General features: G+C 36.6%; 1 protein-coding gene across 1 annotated transcript in view; it reads left to right on the top strand.

The window, feature by feature from the left end:
• ints6l (integrator complex subunit 6 like) overlaps positions 1–16,510 on the top strand; it is a 46,163-nt gene extending 29,653 nt beyond the window's left edge. The window contains exons 9-18 of the mRNA XM_056472570.1: positions 2,393–2,525; positions 4,819–4,913; positions 5,222–5,332; positions 7,091–7,306; positions 7,547–7,673; positions 8,187–8,329; positions 9,066–9,294; positions 12,584–12,952; positions 13,106–13,199; positions 15,093–16,510. Coding sequence (XP_056328545.1) covers positions 2,393–2,525; positions 4,819–4,913; positions 5,222–5,332; positions 7,091–7,306; positions 7,547–7,673; positions 8,187–8,329; positions 9,066–9,294; positions 12,584–12,952; positions 13,106–13,199; positions 15,093–15,195 — 1,620 coding nt within the window. The 3' untranslated portion in view covers positions 15,196–16,510. The remainder of the gene's footprint in view (positions 1–2,392; positions 2,526–4,818; positions 4,914–5,221; positions 5,333–7,090; positions 7,307–7,546; positions 7,674–8,186; positions 8,330–9,065; positions 9,295–12,583; positions 12,953–13,105; positions 13,200–15,092) is intronic.
• The last annotated feature ends 5,063 nt before the right edge of the window (positions 16,511–21,573 follow it).

The raw sequence follows: 21,573 nt of genomic DNA on the forward strand, positions 1-21,573 counted from the left end.
TAGTGGGTAATTCGTATGAATTTGTATGATCACATTTGTACAATTTAGTAATATTTTCTCATCCCCCCAATGACGAATGTGTTTAGGGTTGGAGTTTGGTGCTACGCCTCCTCTTAAAAATCGTACATTTTCATTCGACTGAATAAATTAGCCACTAAACTGACAAAACCTAAAATAGTTAATTTTCCTTGTGAGATCAGGCTGGCATTACAATATCAAAATTAGTTTTTTGACTATAAGCAAAACTAACCAAAAGCTCTTAGCATTGTTTTAAATTTCATTATGAATTTTGGCCACTTGGTGGTCTTCCTTTTTGAATACCTTGAGGGCAAACCCCTCAGAGGATAGCAAAAATGGTGGTTCTGTTCTGTGCCAAATGTTCAGGTCTTGCATTTCAGAACATGTCAACATATGTTTCAAACTGGAAAAGCACTTTTGAGTGAAAATGATCTTGGCCGCCATATTGAAGTTATTCCAAACCAAAGTCCTCAAAACTGGCCACTTCAAAGGGGCACTTAGGAGTGAAGGATTTTGATGTGCACTTTGGGCCTCCATAACCTTTTGTTTAGGAAAGTTGTTTGGTGTCAAACAGTGCATTTCATTTGGAAGGACTTATCCCTAAGGCCTAATCACTCTGCAAGTTTGGGTCATACGCATTTTGATGAGCCATTCCTGCAATTAGTTAGCAAGTTATTCAAGAACAGTTTGGTAACACTAATCAGCTTCAAAAAAGTATGACGTAGTTTAAAGAGTAATAAATTTGATGATCTGGTTTAACTTTGTGAAAATTGGATTAACAAAACAGCAGGTTCTTCGGAAAAATGGAAATGGTTGAATAAGTGTGGATTCGAAATCATTTGAACCCTAAACAACAAATGTTTTGTTTTTCACACAAACGTGAGTCCAAATTTAGACAAATGGTGATGCTACTGGTGTTGTTACATTTTGCCTTCTAGTTTTGTTGGTTATTATAACCCAGCAAGCATTTTTTTGTTTCTAAAAGATGTCTAATAGATGTCTAAACATAGTCGTCTTGGCTAAAACAAGGCTAAATTTGGGCTGTCAGTGAAAATCTAGTAGACGTCCAAGAATAGGCCAAAACTAGACAAGTTATCACATAAACAGAAATGAATGACTACACATATAAAGTCTGTCTAATCTGTCTATTTGACGACTAGTCTAGTTTTGGGCTATTCTTAGATGTCTATTAGATTTTCACTGACAGCCTAAGTTTAGCCTTGTTTTAGCAAAGCTGTCTACGTTTAGATGTCTGTTAGACATCTATTAGACACAAAATTGTTTGCTGAGAAGTGACTTTCACAGCAGAGGACCATTTTCACAGTGTTCTTTATCCTCAACTTTATTTTGTTGAATGTCATGGTTGATAAATCTCAGCTTAGTTCCTAGTAAATCTGCAAATGCAACAAGGAAAATGTTTCTTTAGCCTTCAGGGGAACTTCAGGAGTCTTTAATCTCTTGGTGGCTACGTCTTGTAGCTGAGTTCCTATAACTCTCTGGCTCAAAAGCCCCTAGAGGCTCATGAGCAGAAAAAGAATACAAACACTGAAGATTCAAACATTAGATATTTTGTATGTATGCTGAAAAAATGATTAATTGTATTTACTAATTGGTTTTAGGGCAAGTGGTTGCAAACAATTTATATGGGATGAATTTAAACAAACAAATTAAGTGAACGTTACTAAACTTAATTTATTTGTTTAAATTGAGCCCATATAAATAGTTTGCAATCACTTACCTTAACAAATTAGTAAATACAATTAATCATTTATTTTGGTGCACAGTTAATTATAACAATTGAGTGCTTATAGTCCTTCAAATACGAATTCAGGTCAGTTTAGGCTGTAGTTCTGAAATGATGAATACTGGTCTCTCAAGAGCCCTTACCTAGAGTTTTTCATTTCTGGAAAGAGCTTGCACTAATCAGAGTGACTGTTTAGCTTAATCATACTTTATTTTATTGTTGCTGCTGCTTGAATATAAATAAACACATGCAAAAGATCCCTTCGTCAATACCTGGAAATGTTTTTTGCAATTCCATTCTTCTGATATGTTGTTCCTACTGGCATCATACATTTAGGTCTCTCTAAATATACCAGTAACTGAACCTTTGTATTTGTTCTTTCACCATGGTTACGATGTTGCATGATTATTAGTCTCACTAGGCAGCATATAAAGGAAAGAATGTCAATGGTAGATAAATAACAAAGAGCTTATCCATTTTTAAGCACATTTAGAGGCATTTATAGCACACCAGTCTCCGAGGAACCCTTTCTCCTAATGAGCTGTTGATGAATGGGTTTTGTCTCTGAGAAACTGCTTCATGTGAGCTCTTGGGAGACACTAATGTAAACTCCTCCTCCTCTTTTCCCAGGTGTTTGTGAACTGCAGTGGCAAACACAGTGATGTTGCCCACCCGTTTGGCTACCTGAAGGCCAGCACCACACTCACCTGTGTCAACCTCTTCGTCATGCCTTACAACTATCCTGTCCTGTTGCCACTCCTCGGTGCGTGTGTTTCCTCATGGATATTTTCTGTTAGCATGTTCGCAGTATTTAGCTGTAAATTAACTTATTTATGCAACAGCATGTTTAGGATATTGCATGCACAGGGGTGCTTTGTGGTAATGAGAAAAGGAAATTCAGTTGTAAATAAAAAACCTGGTAGGCTCAGAAGACTGTTATCATCCATCCATATGGCTAATCAGCTATAGATTACATACGGCTGCAGCCAGAAGTTAAAAAGAATCATTTATATTATTTATTAAATTTCCCATTTATTGTATTTTATTAACGTCTACCCCAACCCTAAACCCAGCCGTCACAGTAACGTAAAAACTGATCTCGATCTGGAGTCTTCTCTGTATATATATTATCTAGCGTGTAGCTATATATGCTTGTTATTGCTAAAACAATGTGGATGGATGATAACAGCCTTCTGAGCCTACCAGTAGGCACAGAATGCCCCTACTGGCCCATATCTATCAGCTGATAACCACTGATGACGCCCTTTCAATCCAGTGTTAACATTTGAAGCGGGTGTTTTTGACATCCTTATCAAGACGGTTTATTCTTTTATTATGTAAACAAAGATTTCCCCAAAGTTTTGGCAACTGGTTGCTAGATGCAATAAGCTTCATGTATTTGGAAAAAATCAGGTTTACAATAAATGACAATACTAGTGCTTTTCTGAAAAATGGGGCCCATTTAGAATAGTCTTTTCTGAGCTTGTGATGACCTCTACAGACTGTCAAGCTAAACCTTAGGGCCCTTTAATTGCAAAGCAAATGTGATTAAATTCATTGTATCAATACCTGAGGATTAATGTTTATAATGTTAGGTTATTGAGGTACATGTCTTTTTCTTTTTTTTATTTATTTTTTTCTATAATAAATTACTATATCGGTATATAAAATTATATCTGTAAACAGATAAAAAGGTGATAAATACTCACTGTTTAGACTTAATAATAAATGAAAACCCATGTGGTTATGTTGAAACATTTATATACTCTATAATGTCATGATTATGAAATCATTGAAGTGTCCAATGAAATCCTACAAAGTCCTTGTATTTTATATACGACATTCCAAAGATTGCTGTAAATTAACAAATTTATACAAAGCCAATTGTTTAAAAATACATATGAGCTCATTAATCTAATTATTTAAAAACAAGTAAAATTAAATCTTGGGATTTAAAATTGCATTTATCTAGAATAATAGTTTTTAAACTACTTATGATGTTTCTCCTAAATTTAAAAATGTATTATTTTGACTAACTATCTTGTTTTAATGGTGTAAATATGCCCTAATAATATTTTACTGAAACACATACTGTATACACAAAAAACACATAGATTTTACATAAAAAGCTTTTCCTACTTCTTTGTCTTGTTTCTAGTCCAAATGTCTAAAAAGAAATCTTAAATAAAGTTTTTGCGTGTCATTTTCTAGACACGCAAAAAAACTGTCTTGTTTGTGTATATACTAAAATTAAATGAGTTTTTTCATTAAAACAAGATAAATAATCTTTCCTTTTGTCATAAGATTATTTTGCTTAGCCCATTGTCAGACTATTTAGCTTGTTTTAATACGACTAGAAAATGTCTTAAGATTAAGACATTTAATTAAGATTAAATAAACAACAAAATTGGCAGTGGCGCAGTAGGTAGTGCTGTCGCCTCACAGCAAGAAGATTGCTGGTTCAAGCCTCGGCTGGGTCAGTTGGCGATTCTGTGTGGAGTTTGCATGTTCTCCCTGCGTTCGCGTGAGTTTCCTCTGGGTGCTCCGGTTTCCCCAACAGTCCAAAGACATGTGGTACAGGTGAATTGGGTAGGCCAAATTGTCCGTTGTGTATGAGTGTGAATGAGTGTGTGTGGATGTTTCCCAGAGATGGGTTGTAGCTCGAAGGGCATCCGCTGCATAAAACATGTGCTGGATAAATTGGCAGTTCATTCCGCTGTGGCGACCCCGGATTAATAAAGGGACTAAGCCGAAATGAAAATAAATGAATAAACAACAAAATTGTATTTTTTGCTTGTCTAGATATTATATAATTGATATTTGGGCTAGAAATAAGACAAAAATCTAAGTAAGAAAATCTTTTTTTTGCAGTGTAACTTAAGTCCTTAATTCGTTGCATGTATGTGTGTTACAAATGAAAGCGCTTTGTAAATTGCTGCTGAAATTATATGTTCTGTTCTTGTTTCATTTCCTCATTCTGGAGAAGGACCTAATGAATGCATTTCAGTGCTGTAGTAGTGTAGTGTCTGCCTAACCATCTCTTGTTCTCCTTACAGATGATTTGTTTAAAGTGCACAAACTAAAGCCAAACCTCAAGTGGCGGCAGTCCTTTGAAATGTACCTGAAGTCCATGCCTCCTTACTATCTCCTGGTAGGACAATCTTTTTTTCCTGCTTCATAAAAAAAGCATATATCCCCAAAGAGTACAGAAGTGTCCCTCAAAAAAAAAAAGTCAAGTTTCTTTGTCCATCTAAATTGGTCCAATGTTCAATTTGTGTGCATACTCGAGGGTCACTTGTAATCTGACCCCTATTATAAGATGTGTTTGTTCTATAGTCTGTTAACAGCTGTAATGAGGTCAAGGGTATGTGCTCTGAGTGCAAATTCATGCTGAGCGTGTCCTCATTTTCACTTCCTTTGTCTCTGCTTCTCCACTTGTGTGCTTTTTTCTGACTGCAGCCTCTCAAGAAGGCGCTGAGGATGATGGGAGCCCCGAATCTCATCTCTGACAACATGGATTGTGGCTTAAGCTACAGTGTCATTTCCTACTTGAAAAAACTCAGCCAGCAGGTAAGTGTGATTTAGGGAAAAACTGCAGTTTCAACATTCATTTTTTCCTTTATATTTAATTTGATGTTTTTATGTAAAGATCATGATGGCATTAATGGACCTGAGAAAATAGTACATCAAAAAAGCATGACCCCTTTTTGACCTGCCTTTAAAAAAACGTACTCCATCCGTCCATTTATGTTTCATAATTATTGATATAAAAGCATATAACATAATTCCTTACATTTATATAGCGCTTTTCTGGACACTCAAAGCGCTTTACACATTTCTGGGGGGAATCTCCTCATCCACCACCAGTGTGCAGCATCCACCCGGATGACGCGACGGCAGCCATATTGCGCCAAACCGCACACCAACTGATTGGTGGAGAGGAGATGAGGACTGATGAAGCCAATTAAAATGTGTGGATGGTTATGAGGCCATGATGGACAGAGGCCAGAGCGCAAATTTGGCCAGGATGCTGGGGTTAAACCCCTACTCTTTTTCGAATACATCCTGGGATTTTTAACGACCACAGAGAGTCAGGACCTCAGTTTAATGTCTCATCCAAAAGACAGCGCTCACTGAGCAGTATAGAGTCCTCACCAATATACTGGGGCATTAGGAGCCACACAGACCGCAGGTTGAGCACCCCATGCTGGCCTCACTAACACCACTTCTTGCAGCAACCTAGTTTTCCCATGTGGTCTCCCATCCAGGTACTGACCAGGCTCAGCCCTGCTTAGCTTCAGTGGGCGACCTTGTGAGAGTTGCAGACGGTTGACAGTATGCATATTTAAATAATAATTGAAGCGTTGAATAGACTGTGCTCATTGATGTGAACTTCTGTGTGTATGTCTGATAGTCTATATTCTTCATAGATGGATGCAGGTGGGATTTGAACATGTAATAAAGCAGTTACTCACACATGTGTGGTGCAACTGTTAGATCCTATATCAGAGAATCTCAATCTCGGTCATGGAGGTCCGGTGTCCTGCAGATTTTAGCTCCAACCCCAATCAGGCACACCAGGGCTAGCTAATTTTAACTAGGCTTCCTGGAAACATCCTTGCAGGTGTATTGAGGCTAGTTGAAGCTAAAATCTGCAGTACACCGGACCTCCAGGACCAAGTTTGAGAACCCCTGTCCTATAAAGTCGGCACAGCAGCATCTTTTAGTTTTAATCTTTCTGAAAACCCTGTGTTGACATTGTAAATGAACCAGTAAATTATGTTAACAAATGACCACTGACAAGGTCTCGAACTTCATTTTCTTTTCGGCTTAGTTCCTTTATTAATCTGAGGTTGCCACAGCGGAATGAACCACCAACTTATCCAGCATATGTTTTACGCAGCGGATGCCCTTCCAGCTGCAACCCATCACTAGGAAACATCCATACACACTCATTCACACACATACACTATGGACAATTTAGCCTTCCCAATTCACTTGTACCGCATGTCCGGAGCACCCGGAGGAAACCCACGCGAACATGGGGAGAACATGCAAACTCCATACAGAAATGCCAACTGACCCAGTTGAGGCTCGAACCAGCAACCTTCTTGCTGTGAGGTGAATGTGCTACCCACTGCGCTACCGTGCAGCACAAAATTATTGAATATTAATATATATTATTAATATATATATATTTAAAGGTATTAATAATAGATATTAAAAAATATATATACATATTATATATTTATTCAGTAATAACTTGTATCTCTCTGGTGATACCCAAATGATTCAGATTTTTAAATCAAGCTGTTCTTGATTTTCTAGGCAAAGATTGAGTCAGACCGTCTGATTGTGTCTGTCGGTAAGAAGCCTCCTCCAGAGACGGGCATCAAGGTGAAGAACCACTCGAACGCCCTGTCTCTGGCACACCGCCGGGATTTCAAGCAGCTCCTGCAGGGCATCACGGGTGAGGTTCCCCTCCGGCTCATCGACATGAACTTCAAAGAGTTCGCTGGTTTCCAGATCGCACTTCTTAACAAGGTATGGAATTTTGAGTGAGGATGTGTTGCATTTACATGTTCCATTTAAAATCAGTAATCTCTCAGTTCACATTTGGGGTCAGAATGTAGTTATGCAAAATAACAGACGTTGGATTGTGTGCCTTAATAAATATTGGATTGAATAATTTGATATTAGTCTGAGTGACTTCAGCATATGCATTTTTCTTTGGATTGGGCAAAAATGTAACTTGTGTCATCATTTATTCATGTTCTCTGTAAGGATTTGAAGCCCCAGGCCTATAGGAATGCTTATGATATTCCACGACGAAACCTTCTAGATCAAGTGACTCGAATGCGTTCCAACCTTTTGAGGACAACGCAAAAGCTCATCAGAGGCCAGGATGATGGTAACTGCAGCAAAGATACAAAATACATTTTGTCAAGTTTAATGATTTCTATTAAAGTCTGCCAAATATGAATTAAGGTTTTACACAAGAGTGAAATTTTGGCAAATTGTCAAAATCTAAAAAGGTCACACCAAGGCCACTTTAAACCAAGCCATTTTCTGTTGGTCAATGCAACAAATCCATGTGACCTACCTTAGACTTGGTGTGAATCTGGGTTTCACCTGTGGAAATTTGCCAAGCAATGTTATATGTGATGACAAGTAAACTTTTTAGATAACACAACAGAAAGTAACCCATTTTTTTTCTTTTTGTTTTGTTTTTGTGACATTTTAGCATTTAGCATAGCAACAGAAAGAAACAAGGTTTTTTTTTACATTAGCAATGCTGACATGTATTTAGCACAACAACAAGAGAAACTATTTCTTTTTAGCACAAGAATTTTCATAACATTTAATTTCCATATCTGGACATTTGATATTTATTCAGTAATGATTTTTCCCTATGATGTTGTAGACTCTTTGCACAGTATTCCAGTGGGACAGATGGGAAATTATCAGGAGTATCTAAAGATGATGCCATCACCTCTGCGTGAGATTGATCCAGACCAACCCAAACGACTGCACACATTCGGCAACCCATTCAAGCAAGACAAGAAGGTGCTTCCATCTCAAATTTGTTTTTCTCATTTAGTTTTTATCGCAGTTTCCAAATTTACATACAGATGTATTGTATATAGGGTTTTCCATAGTGGTTTACACAAACCAACCAAACATCGGAATCCAAAATTTGTAGAAATAAATGACATGATAAAATACAAAACTTTCCATAAATAAATTAATATGGAAGTTACATTAATGATTCAAGGACATTATAAGAACAATCAAAACAATACACTTATTATTGTTTTGCATATCGTCCAAAAGAAACAGATAAAACTGATTTGTTGCTTTTCAGTAAATTTTAATTAATTTTGAAATTCACATCTGTCTGACTGTACATTCTATAATAAATCTGGTCTTAATGGAAGAATATATTCTATCCATTTTCTCCATGTCTAATTAAACTCCTCAGTCTGTAAGCGACGATTCATTGTTAGCCTCTCCATCTTATAGATTTCATAAATTATGTCAAACCAGTCGCTAATTTGAGGTGCTTCGAGCTGTAACCATTTTTTGGTTATGGCTTTTTTACAGGCTATGAGCAAGATTTTTCTTCTAACATTTTTAGGCCTTTTATATATATATATATATATATATATATATATATATATATATATATATATATATATATATATATATATATATATATATATATATATAAAATAAAACAAAACCACAAAACTGAATTTCCTTAGGTGCTAAGTTGTTTTCCTCTTCTTTCTCTATACAACAGGGAATGATGATAGATGAAGCAGATGAATTTGTGACAGGTCCTCAGAATAAGAAGCGGGGTAACACGGGGGATCTAAACTCGGGTACAGCTCTGAAGAGGAGGAGGAGTATGTCCCCTCTGCTCCGACGGCCCCAAACCCCTCCAATAATAACCAATCATGTACTGGGCAAAGGGCCCACAGGGACTCAAGGCCAGCAAGGAATCATCAAGCCCATTCCACTACACAAAGGTAAAGTCTTCAGAATGATTGATTCATTCATTCATCCATTTATTTTCTTTCGACTTAATCCCTTTATTCATCAGGGATCACCACAGTTGAATGAACCGCCAACGTATCCAGCATGTGTATTACACAGCGGATGGCCTTGCAGCTGCAACCCAGTACTGGAAAATACTCATTCACATACACTATGGCCAATTTAGTTTACTCATTATTAATTCATAGTGCATGTCTTTGGACTTTGAGGGAAACCAGAGCACCCACACGAAAATGGGAAGGACATGCAAACCCCACACAGAAATGCCAACTGACCCAGCTGGGACTTGAACCAGTGACCTTATTGCTGTGAGGTGACAGTGCTAACCACTGTGCCACCATGTCACCCCTCCTCTGAATCATGGCTGACTTACTCTTAGCTCACTAAGTCTGAATGCTTAAATAATGTGTTCTGCCAACTAGGGTTGTAATGGTACTTGTAAATGATGAGACTAAACTGGCTCCAGTTAACACTACAGCCTAAACTATAAAATCCCAATGCTTTTCATTTTTATGAATGATAATCAATTATAATCAACAGTTGCACGTAAGGGAGTTTTTACATCACTATCTAAATCTAATTGCAAAATTATGTTTGAACTCCATTTAATTGAAATATAGTGATTTACACAGTAGCTTTCATAACTTGTTTACATGACAGAAATGTTGAAAAGTGTACATTTAATGATTAACTAATTGTAATTGTATTGTATTGTCTCTAACAGGTAAATTCTAATAAATATACCGTCGAATATGGAGCAAATATTTAGAGCAATGCTCTTTTCTCTACAGAACTAAGAAGACATAATACCAGTCATAACACCAGTCTAGCTTATTATCACTATAAATTATATGTTTGTAGCATCCTTCATCTTAAATATAATGTTGTTTTCTATTTTAGTTCATATTGTGTTGTCTATAAATCTGGACTGTAATTACTTCCAGTTGAGAATATTGTATTGTGGAACAGTTTAATGTGCAGTGTATTTTGCTGAATACTTCATATATTGACCTCAGCAGTGTTGTTGTGTGCAAAGCATATATTACTATTTAATTTAGTTTTTGAAGTCTCTTATGGTGACCAAGACTAAATTTATAAAAACATTAGTAACATTGTAAAATAACTTAACTGTTTGAAACTGTTTTCTATTTGAATAAAATTGTAATAAATTTTTCTTCATGCTATTATAATGTATTCATGTAATGGCAAAGCTAAATTACTTGTGAAAAATGTTTAATAATCAACGCATGCTGGCAAAACTTATTCATTCATTCATCTTGTCGACTTAGTCCCTTTATTAATCTGGGGTCGCCACAGCGGAATGAACCACCAGTTTATCCAGCATATGTTTTACAAAGCGGATTCCCTTCCAGCTGCAACCCATCACTGGGAAACCACTGGCTCACCAGCAAAACTTATATCAGCTATTAATAACTGATATAAATGAAAGATGAATAACTGTAATAAGTGCTGTAATAGTCTCAAAAGACTAACAATTGTACATTACTGTTACGCTTTTTATTCGAGAACATTTGAGTTCTTAATTCTTTTATTTTCATTTTATTTAAAATACATTTATTTAACTTGTTTAATTAAATCCAGCTTTGTTCTTTATTGTATTATTATTATGCAACAGTCAAGTTGCATGTTAATTTGCTATGCAAAGAAAAGGAGTTTACTTTTGCTATGCTGATTTATGTGAGGCATCACGGTGGCGCAGTGTGTAACATGATCGACTCACAGCAGTAAGGTTGCTGGTTCAAGTCCCGGCTGGGTCAGTTGACATTTCTGTGTGAAGTTTGCATGTTCTCCCCGTGTTCACATGGGTTTCTTTCAAGTGCTCTGGTTTGCCAGTCCAGAGACATGCGGTGCAGGTGAATTGAATAAGCTAAATTGGCCGTAGTGTATGTGTGTGAATGCAAGAGTGTATGGGTGTTTCCCACTGTTGGGTTGCGGCTGGAAGGGCATCCGCTGCATAAAACATATGCTGGATAAATTGGCAGTTCATTACGCTCTGGCGACCCCTGATTAATAAAGGGACTAAGCTGAAAATAAAATAAATGAATGTGTGAATGAATGAATGATGTATGTGAAATTGTGAATAGGTCTATATAATAACCTTGCCATTTTTAAATTATTGCTTTTCTTTGCTTTGAGTAGGCTGTTCTAAGATCAGTTCAAACTTTTATGAATTTTTAAAAATAAAATCAGTTGTTTACTGTACAAAAATATTAAAGGGCACCTATGGTGAAAAATCTACTTTTTAAGCAGTTTGGACAGACATATGTGTAGCTATAGTGTATAGATTGTCATATTGGGGTGATATAAACACACCCAGTCCTTTTTTTTCAATTTAACAACATAAAAACGGTGGACTAATTGAAGCGGTTTTCAGACCGACCGCACGCAACTTGACGTAGGAGTGCGGTCCACCCGCCCACCGAATTGATTGACAGCTGCATATTAACATGTCTCCGTGCTAATGCGTATAATCATATCAACAATTACATGTGTGTAATGAATTACAGCGATTCACTTCATCAGCACAGTCGCATGTCAGAACAATTATAAAAGAAGACACTTCAATCCCGCTTTGTGGACATTAAATCAGGTTTATTTTGTAGATAATCATAACAGATATTCATACAGTAGTGGAGATTAACCTGTATCCTGTAACATTTGCGTGCAAAAACCGTGCAAAGCTAAATGCTTACGCTGTCTGTGTGTGTGTGTGCATCTGTGTGTGTGCGGGAACTTTGTAATGACATTGTGTGTGACTCATTATTGCAACTCCACAACAAATGCATCAAATACTCATTGGGAAAGTTCTTACTGTAGTATTTGTCACAAACGCTACATGAGATCTGCTTCCTTCATGTCTGTCTGTGGTCTGAGGCAGCCGAGGGCGGAGATTAAGGCATGCTGACAGGCACGTGGAAACAGTGGGTGTGAAGGACTAGCATTAAAGGCGCAGTACACAAAAAAACACTACCTGCTGGTCAGAGCTATAAAATAGAAACTTATGAAAGGTATAATAAAAAATCTGATGGGTGTTTTGAGCTGAAACTTTACAGATACATTCTGGAGACACAAAAGACTTATCTTAAATCTGGAAAAAGGGGTAACCTAGGTGCCCTTTAAATTTTGAAATATTTATATTTATCTGCGAATGCGTTTCAAATCTTATCGGTTGTTGATATCATCTCAAAACCAAATATCGATGCATCTCTAATAATATATCATCATTTATTTCCCCTGCAGGAGCTGAGGGGAACAGTGTAGGAGGCACAGAAAGCAATGGGGAACAAGTGGCAGGTGGTGATGCTGGAGACTGCTGGCCTGGAGAAGTGGATGGAGAATCAGGAGAGCCTGCACCTGTGGAGGACAGAGAAGAAGTTTTGGCACCGGACGGAGAGGAGGAGAGACTTGCACTGGACAATTGTCTTGATGACAGATCCCCTGACCACACGCACAACTGTGAGGAGCTCAGTCCTCCGGGCCAGGAGGGGGAGATGGAAGCCAGTGAAGGAGACACTCCAGCACAGGGCACGATTGTCATGATTCCCCTGGAGGGGAGTAACGCAGAGCTCCGCACTCGGGTTATCAAAGAGGTCCGCAAGCCTGGCCGCAGTGAGTGTCTAATTATAATAACAAATTCATACCTAAAGCACTTTCATTTCAGTATTCTCTTTGAATTATTGTCTGGGTTCAGTCGAGTGCACTTGTGCTATGAAAGAGGCTGTATATTGTTGGAATTAATAAAGCTAAACTTCTTTTGTGCAGATTATGAGGCGATATTCAGGCTGCTGGAGGAGGTGAAAGGGCCGGTATCAGTCCAGAGGTACTTTATTCATCATGCCATCAAAGAGGCAGCCAGGTGAGAACCATTTTCAAACATTTATATGCCCTTGGTTGCATCCCAAATTGCATATTTGATGACAATATAGTGAGGAAATAAATGAATATGCGACAAGAGTACCATGTCTGAGAAAGAAGTACTTCTGCACTTTACAATCCCCTGAGGCCACAGGAGAAGATTTGTGAAAGGAGTGAACCAACTGGTAGGTCATGTGATAATACCAACGATAACAACATCTGATAACAACATTACATTTACATTTAGTCATTTAGCAGACGCTTTTGTCCAAAGTGGTATATCCATTTGGCCACGAAATAGCCATAAGTTGCTGATGTGGCAATAAATATGTAATAAATAAATAAATAAATGTCCAAAGTGACTTTTAATTTGTCATTTATGTTTGTAATGAGGCAACAAATACATATAGACTACTGAATATAATTGTTTAATGCACATTTATGCATTGTGTCATATCACAACAGGCACATGAGGTCAACATGACGTCAGATTGACATTTTACCCCAATGTTGTGGGATGTTGCATTTTGGTCGTCTAATGATGTTACAGCTACACGTCGTGTGGATGTTACCACTATGTCATCTATCAGATGTTGGAGAATGGTTGCCATACCTGAATAATTGTCAGGATTTGACGTAAATATGATGTTAACGTCTTATGATGTTGTTTGCCTGCTGGGATCATTCAGCGCTTGCTGTCATTTTTCTGGAGCGAAAGGATGCCATAAAACTTCAAAAACTCATCTGTTTATGCAGAGGTTGTCCTGGCATTATTAATTCCTTATTCCTATATTAATTTCTTATGCAGAGGATAAACAGATGAGTTTTTGAAGTTTATTATTTATTGGCATCCTTTAACTCTAGAAAAATGACAGTAAGAGGTGAGTGGTATGACACGATGCATAAATGTGCATTAAACACTTACATTGAGTAGTCTACATGTATTTGTTGCCTTAGTACAAACATACAGTACGTGCCATTAAACTAACAAAAAAATAATTAGATAGATCTTATGCTTCTTCGAGGGTTGCTGAATAAATTTATAATTCGTCTTTTCTAAATTTTTTTCAATCTGATGATGTGCTGTGATGAAATACTCCATACTTAGGTGCATTGCTTGAGAGCTCCATAATCCCAGACTCATTTTCAAATCAAGAGTGCAAACATGGATGAAATAAAAATAATGGAAAAATGATCATTGTGGTAATATCATTAGGAAACATTGTGGCCAATCAAATGCTGCCTGGGGTTTAAATATTAAGGACCACATGTGGCTCCTCAGAATCAGTTTACTCTGATTGGCTTGTTTTTCACCAAGATTTTACACTCATAAAATTTTGAGAGCAAGAAAACAATAGCAGTTTGTTCTACATTTTACATGTACTGAACCCTTATTATTCAGCTATACCTATAGGCATATCCAGACTTTCATTCCATGGTACAATAAAAAGAGATCCTTCACCTCAAAATATATATTTTTTTCTGTTGAACACATATCACATATAAGATGATATATTTAAAAATGTTGGTAACTTGTACACATTATACTTTGAGGAGAACTATTTCTTTAATAATCAATAGACACTTTTTGCAGTCATTGTACTGTAATGAGAGACTATTATACTGACAATGAAGTTTTATTTCCATTGGTAGACATTATTTACTATAATATTATAGTATATTTATAGCATTTACCTATATATTATATTATATTTTGTTACATTTAAATTTATATAATTTGTATCATATATAAATATGAAAAAACATTTTCTCAAATATACACAGCACACACACACATATATTATGATTTATTTTGGATGCAATTAATTTTTGCCCAGAACTAAAAATACTGTAACATGTAACAGAACCAGCTGAACAGGCTTGTCTCCCTCAGGTTTAAAAAGCGTGTGCTGATTCAGCAGCTGGAAACCGCTCTGGACGAGATTGAAGACAGACAGATGCTGCCCGCACAAATCAACAATGTCCACAGCAGATAGTGGCACGTCACATCTCACCGCTGAGAGACACACCAGACGAGGAGACGCGGCAGATCATGCCAGCGGAGCACACGGGTTTGAGCCCGACCCATCAGCCTCAGTACCAGAGTAGGCAGAGATGGAGAAGGGGAATTAAAGGGGACGGAGGCCTGTCTGGCTCTGATCCAGGCGCTTCTAGTTACTGAGATGTGTCATAAAAGAAGCGTTCTAGGTTCGACAGGGGTTTTTTATTCAATCCGCAGGCTTTGCGGGCCTGAAAATGACCATAATTGAACTATAAAAAATGGATAAGCACACTCCAGAAAAGCCAAGCCTCCACTGTGTGATATTACAGGGTCATCCAAAGGAGAGGTCAGTGTCTGTTATGTGAAGTGATTAATATACAGGGCTTTTCACACTTGAAATGATTAACCACGGGTAAACTGAATCCTGTCCTGTTACACGTTTCACACTGCTTGTAGTTTACCCTGGGTTAACAATTAATCATGGCTATTCATATGCTGACGTTTAACACCAAACAATCTTAAACCCTGGTTAATGTCCTTATTTTCAAATTTGGGATATAAGGACCATTGATTGGATGAACAATGGCTCTAGTGTTGCACATCCTTATATTATATATCTCTTAAATGGAGGTTTTGTTTTTTCAAATGATTAGCCATATTTCTTTTTTTTAACTGATGAAAATTGGTTTTTGAGACTCTCCAAAGCAAATATGAGCCATGTGATTGGGTGTTGGTTGCTATTCATAATATTTTATAGCCTCATTCTCAATAAGGATAATAAATATATTGATAACAACAAATATATAAGGTGCATCCAATTGCAAACAAGGTAACTAATGTCAACTTTGATTTCATAACCATTTTTAAGCCACAGGGGACAACTGCAGTGCACACTTAGAATAAAGAGAACAAAATTATAGTATATTATACAGCTGCTATCATTATCATTCTTGATGTGAATGGGACTTAAAGGCATAGTTCACCCCAAAATGTTTAATTTGCTGTTAATTACTAGCCCTCAGGCCATTAAAGAGGATAACTTTTTACTTCGCTTGAACATTTTGGATGATTTTTAGCTGAAACCGTGGTCCTTAGTTATTCGTATGAGGCAGTATATTGGTATAATGCTCCTGATGATACATGCTGGACTTATCAAAGAAATTGCTCAATCTGTGCAAGAAACTGAACATTAAATACAGCATATCTACATTGTAAAAAACATCCATTATTTTTATCTAGTGCGCCAAATTTTTTTTTTAAATAACAGCGGTTAAATTACAAAAAATCACCGTGAAATGACAGACGTTTGATTACAGAAATTTACTGGAAATTTAAATTTAAAGAAATTTCTGTAATTTAACATCTGTTATTTTTACGGTGAATTTCTGTAATTTAGCGTCTGTTATTTTACTGTAAATTTCTGTAATTTAATGACTGTTAACTTACAGTAAACTTCTGTAATTTAACGTCTGTTGTTTTACGGTAAAGTTCTGTAATTTAACGGCTGTTATATTACGGTAAATTTCTGTAATTTTACGTATATTATTTTACTGTGAAGTTCTGTAATTTAACATCTGTTATTTTACTGTGAATTTCTGTAATTTAATGACTGTTAATTTACAGTAAACTTCTGTAATTTAACGTCTTTTATTTTACGGTAAAGTTCTGTAATTTAATGGCTGTTATTTTACGTTAAAGTTCTGTAATTTAATGGCTGTTATTTTACGGTAAAGTTCTGTAATTTAACGGCTGTTATTTTACGGTGAATTTCTGTAATTTTACGTATATCATTTTACGGTGAAGTTCTGTAATTTAACGTCTGTTATTTTACGGTAAAGTTCTGTAATTTAACGTCTGTTATTTTACGGTAAAGTTCTGTAATTTAATGGCTGTTATTTTACATTAAAGTTCTGTAATTTAGTGGCTGTTATATTACAGTGAATTTCTGTAATTTAACGGCTATTATTTTAAGGTGAATTTCTGTAATTTTACGGCTATTTTTCTGCTGTGAATTTCTGTAATTTAATGGCTGTTATTTTATGGTAAAGTTCTGTAATTTAACGACTGTTTTTTTACGGTGAATTTCTGTAATTTAACGGCTATTATTTTATGGTGAATTTCTGTAATTTAACATCTGTTATTTTACTGTGAATTTCTGTAATTTAACAGCTGTTGTTTTACAGTAAATTTCTGTAATTTAACGGCTGTTATTTTACGGTGAATTTCTGTAATTTAACAGCTGTTATTTTACTTTTTTTTCAGCACACTAGCACAATTTTTTACAGTGTAACTTTAATCCACAGCCTCAGCAAATGGTCCATTTACAGCAGTCAGCATCACAAGTTTCTTTCTGCAAACACTCAGAAAGTGACATTTGCTGTCAGTTTAAACTACTTATTTAACCCTTTGATGCACAAGCTATGTAAAACTACTTTTAATGCACAACATGAGTCTAAGATGACTTGCATACATTTCTTATGTAATTTCATGCTTGACTGGGAATTTTTGTTTTTGTTTTATCTTTTGAAATCAGATATCTCAGTATTAAACATTCCATTCTATAAATACTCCCTAATATACCAACTAACATTATTTGTATTGTATTATTATATTTGTATTATTAGAAATAAATAAGGATTTGTGATGGTCAAAAACAAGTTTGAGAAATTCCTGGAATACCAAGTGAAGAAATTCATTTATTGCAAAGGTAAAGAAAGTCAGAAGTCAGTCGGGTTACTTTAGACCCATATATGCATCAAAGGGTTAAAATTAGCTGAAACAGCACTATTCTTAAGTTTTTTGGGACAAACTAATTGTTTTATGTTCAATCCACTTATATTTATAAAAAGTAAAGTTAACTTAATCCCTTCATGTTGTTCCAATACAAATCTATTGTGTGGAACTCAGCATTTTTGACTGTAATGATGACGTACTGTATGTGCAGGCACACACTCGCATAAGCTGACGTTGATTTTTTGCAACTTGTATGTTAACACACTCCGTTTATTTGCATATTATGAATGCTAAAAATCATCTTTAATGTTTAAAATCAGATCTCTAAAATGAATTCTTTCCCACTGCACAAGTTTGTCATTGCAAAGTGAGGTTAACATAACATAAACTATGTAAAAAACAGTGGTAATCTCACTAATAACAAACATGAAACGTTTCTTTAATCAGGGTTTAAAACCAGTCACAACACTAATATCCGGAGTTGAGCTCAGTGTGAAAAGCCCTTATATTTATAAATATAATAATTTTGTCAGTCTGTTGTTACTTGGCATCAATGAATAGGTCAGTGCAGATGATAATGTGGAAAATCTGATTTGTGTTCGCATGAAATGCTCACAAGTCACAGGGTAAACAACATAGCTGGAGCTGTAAAACAGTCTGGATTGGGAACTACACTATTGTAAGCCTCTCAAGAGCAATAACCCTACAATCATCAGTATGCCAAGCTCTATTTTACTGTGGAAAACACAGGCTGTCACAGTTTATGCAGATTTTTCAGGAGAACAACCCTGTGACTGAGATTCGGTAGCTGACTTGTTGTATTTGTGGTGATATGTAATGTCCCATAGATTAGCACCATTCAGTGTTCTATCAAGCAATAGCGTCCACTGAGAATACACACACAAGCACCCTGTCCAAGAAGAAATCTGGCTCATTGCACAAACTGGGAGCGCTTGTGTGAAATAAACTGGTCCACAGCAGCGTCCTGTCCAGTATGTGCTCACCTGACATGTTTCGTCATCTGGGAGAAGACGCAAAAGACTGCTTCGTTCCGTTCACAGACGCAAGTTACGTTAGTGACCCCTTTCTTGTTTGTTTTGTTCGTTTTTAAGAAGACAGATGTATACTACTTTTTAATGTTCATAAATAATATAGGTTATTTTTGGATGGGATTCCTACAGGAACATAAAAAAATATTTTAAGAATTGTATAAAGCATTTTGTAAACTGATGTTATATAGACAAAGTTTTATGATTTTTTTATGAAAATGATGGAAAAATAAACTTTATGAAGTAAAATGGGTGCCTTATTGTAAAACATTGCATTACATTGCATCAGTTAACACTGAAAGTTGTACTATTGGGCAAAATGGTGGCTAAGTGGTTAGCACTGTCGCCTCACAGCAAGAAGGTCACTGGTTCGAGTCCTGACTGGGCCATATGACGTTTCGGTGTTTCCTCCAGGTGCTCTGGTTTCCCCTATAGTCCAAAGACATGCGCTATAGGAGAATTGGGCAAACAATATTGGCTGTAGTGTTACGAGTGCATGTGAGTGTGGGGGTGTTTCCCAGTACTGGGTTGCGGCTGGAAGGGCATTTGCTGCATAAAACATATGTCGTAATAATTAGCGGTTCGTGCCGCTGTGGTGACCCCAGATAAAAAAGGGGCTTGTACAACTTTATTCCCTTCATTCAAAAAGGTGTTGATTTGATCAATAGTGAGCAGCGAAAATATTTATAATATTGATTAAGATTTTTAAACTTTCTACTAATCAAAAAAATCCTGGGGAAAAAATCATGAAAAAATCTAATAAATCAGGTTTGACAACAAAGGCAATGCAGTGGCGCAGTAGGTAGTGCAAGAAGATTGCTGGTTCGAGCCTCGGCTGGGTCAGTTGGCGTTTCTGTGTGGGTTTTCTCCGGTTGCTCCGGTTTCCCCCACAAGTCCAAAGACATGGTATAGGTGAATTGGGTAGGCTAAATTGTCCGTAGTGCATGAGTGTGAATGAGTGTGTATGGATGTTTCCCAGAGAAGGGTTGCAGCTGGAAGGGCATCTGCTGCGTAAACATGTGCTGGATAGATAAGTTTGTGGTTGATTCCGCTGTGGCGACCCTGATTAATAAAGGGACTAAGCCGAAAAGAAAATGAATGAATGAATGAAAGTTTGACAACATCACAGTGATCACTTATAAATTAAGAAATATTCTAAATAGTTTTTTTTTTTTCTTCATTTTATTATTAATTTAAAATGCTGTCTTTTTTACATGAGTCATTATAAATTATTTAAAAATCATAACAATTAAATCTCTGAAGTGGTAGTCTGCATATACACTCACCGACCACTTTATTAGGTACAGCTGCTCATTAAAATAAATTTCAAACCGAGCATCAGAATAGGGAAGAAAGATTGAATGTAAATGTGGTTGTTGGTGCCAGATAGGGCTGGTCAGGGTATTCCAGAAACGGATCTACTGGGATTTTTACGCACAGCCATCTCTGGTATTTACAGTGAATAGTCCCTAATAGAGAAAATATTCAGTGAGTGGCAGTTCTTGTTGATGTCAGAGGAGAATGGCCATTAAAGATTGGAAAAACGTTGCCTGGTCTGATGAGTCACGATTTCTGCTGCAACATTTGGATGGTAGGGTCAGAATTTGGTTTCAATAACATGAAAACATGGATCCATCCTTCCTTGTATCAACGGTTCAGGCTGGTGGTGGTGTTATGGTGTGGGGGATATTTTCTTGGCACATTTTAGGCTCATTAGTACCAATTGAGCATCGCGTCAATGCCACAGCCTACCTGAGGATTGTTGCTGACCATGTCCATCCCTTTATGACCACAGAGTACCGTCTTCTGATGGCTACTTCCAGCAGGATAGCTCACCATGTCATAAAGCGTGAATCATCTCAGACTGGTTTCTTGAACATGACAATGAGTTCACTGTACTCAAATGGCCTCCAAAGTCACCAGAACTCAATCCAATAGAGCACCTTTGGGATGTGGTGGAACGGAGATGATCCGCATTACAGAAGCATTGCAGCTGACAAATCTGCAGCAACTGCGTGATGCTATCATATCAATATAGACCAAAATCTCTGAGGAATATTTCCAGTGCCTTGTTGGATCCATGCCACAAAGGATTAAGGCAGTTCTGAAGGCAAATGGGGGTTAAACTCGTTACTAGTAAGGTGTACCTAATAAAGTGGCCGGTGAGTGTATAATACGGTTGTACATTTTCAATTCAATTTAAATGAATTTCTTTGGTTGAAATGTAAATGATTTGATTTATCCTACAAAACTGCCTTTATTCACATTGTTTTTGGTTTCTTTTTCTCGTCAATTTAAAAAAACACACAAAAGAGTAGTCGTTATTGTCATAATCTTGTGATATTTTTGATGGTGCTTTTCTGTATTTACTTCAGCCTTGTGTCTTCTAACACCTTTATCTCGCACTTTATTAACAGGCCTGATTGACAGTTATAAGCTCTCACCACATGCTGTCTGCTAGCATACTCCCTGTCACAACAATAGCCGTGTTTGCTAGCTTGCTCATTTTGTTGGCTAAAGTTGGTATACATCCTTTAATGGCAAACTACGGGTTAATTGTCAGCCTTACAATGATGCCCTCAAAGCAGCAG

Source organism: Danio aesculapii, chromosome 14, assembly GCF_903798145.1.
Source record: "Danio aesculapii chromosome 14, fDanAes4.1, whole genome shotgun sequence".
NCBI lineage: Eukaryota > Metazoa > Chordata > Actinopteri > Cypriniformes > Danionidae > Danio > Danio aesculapii.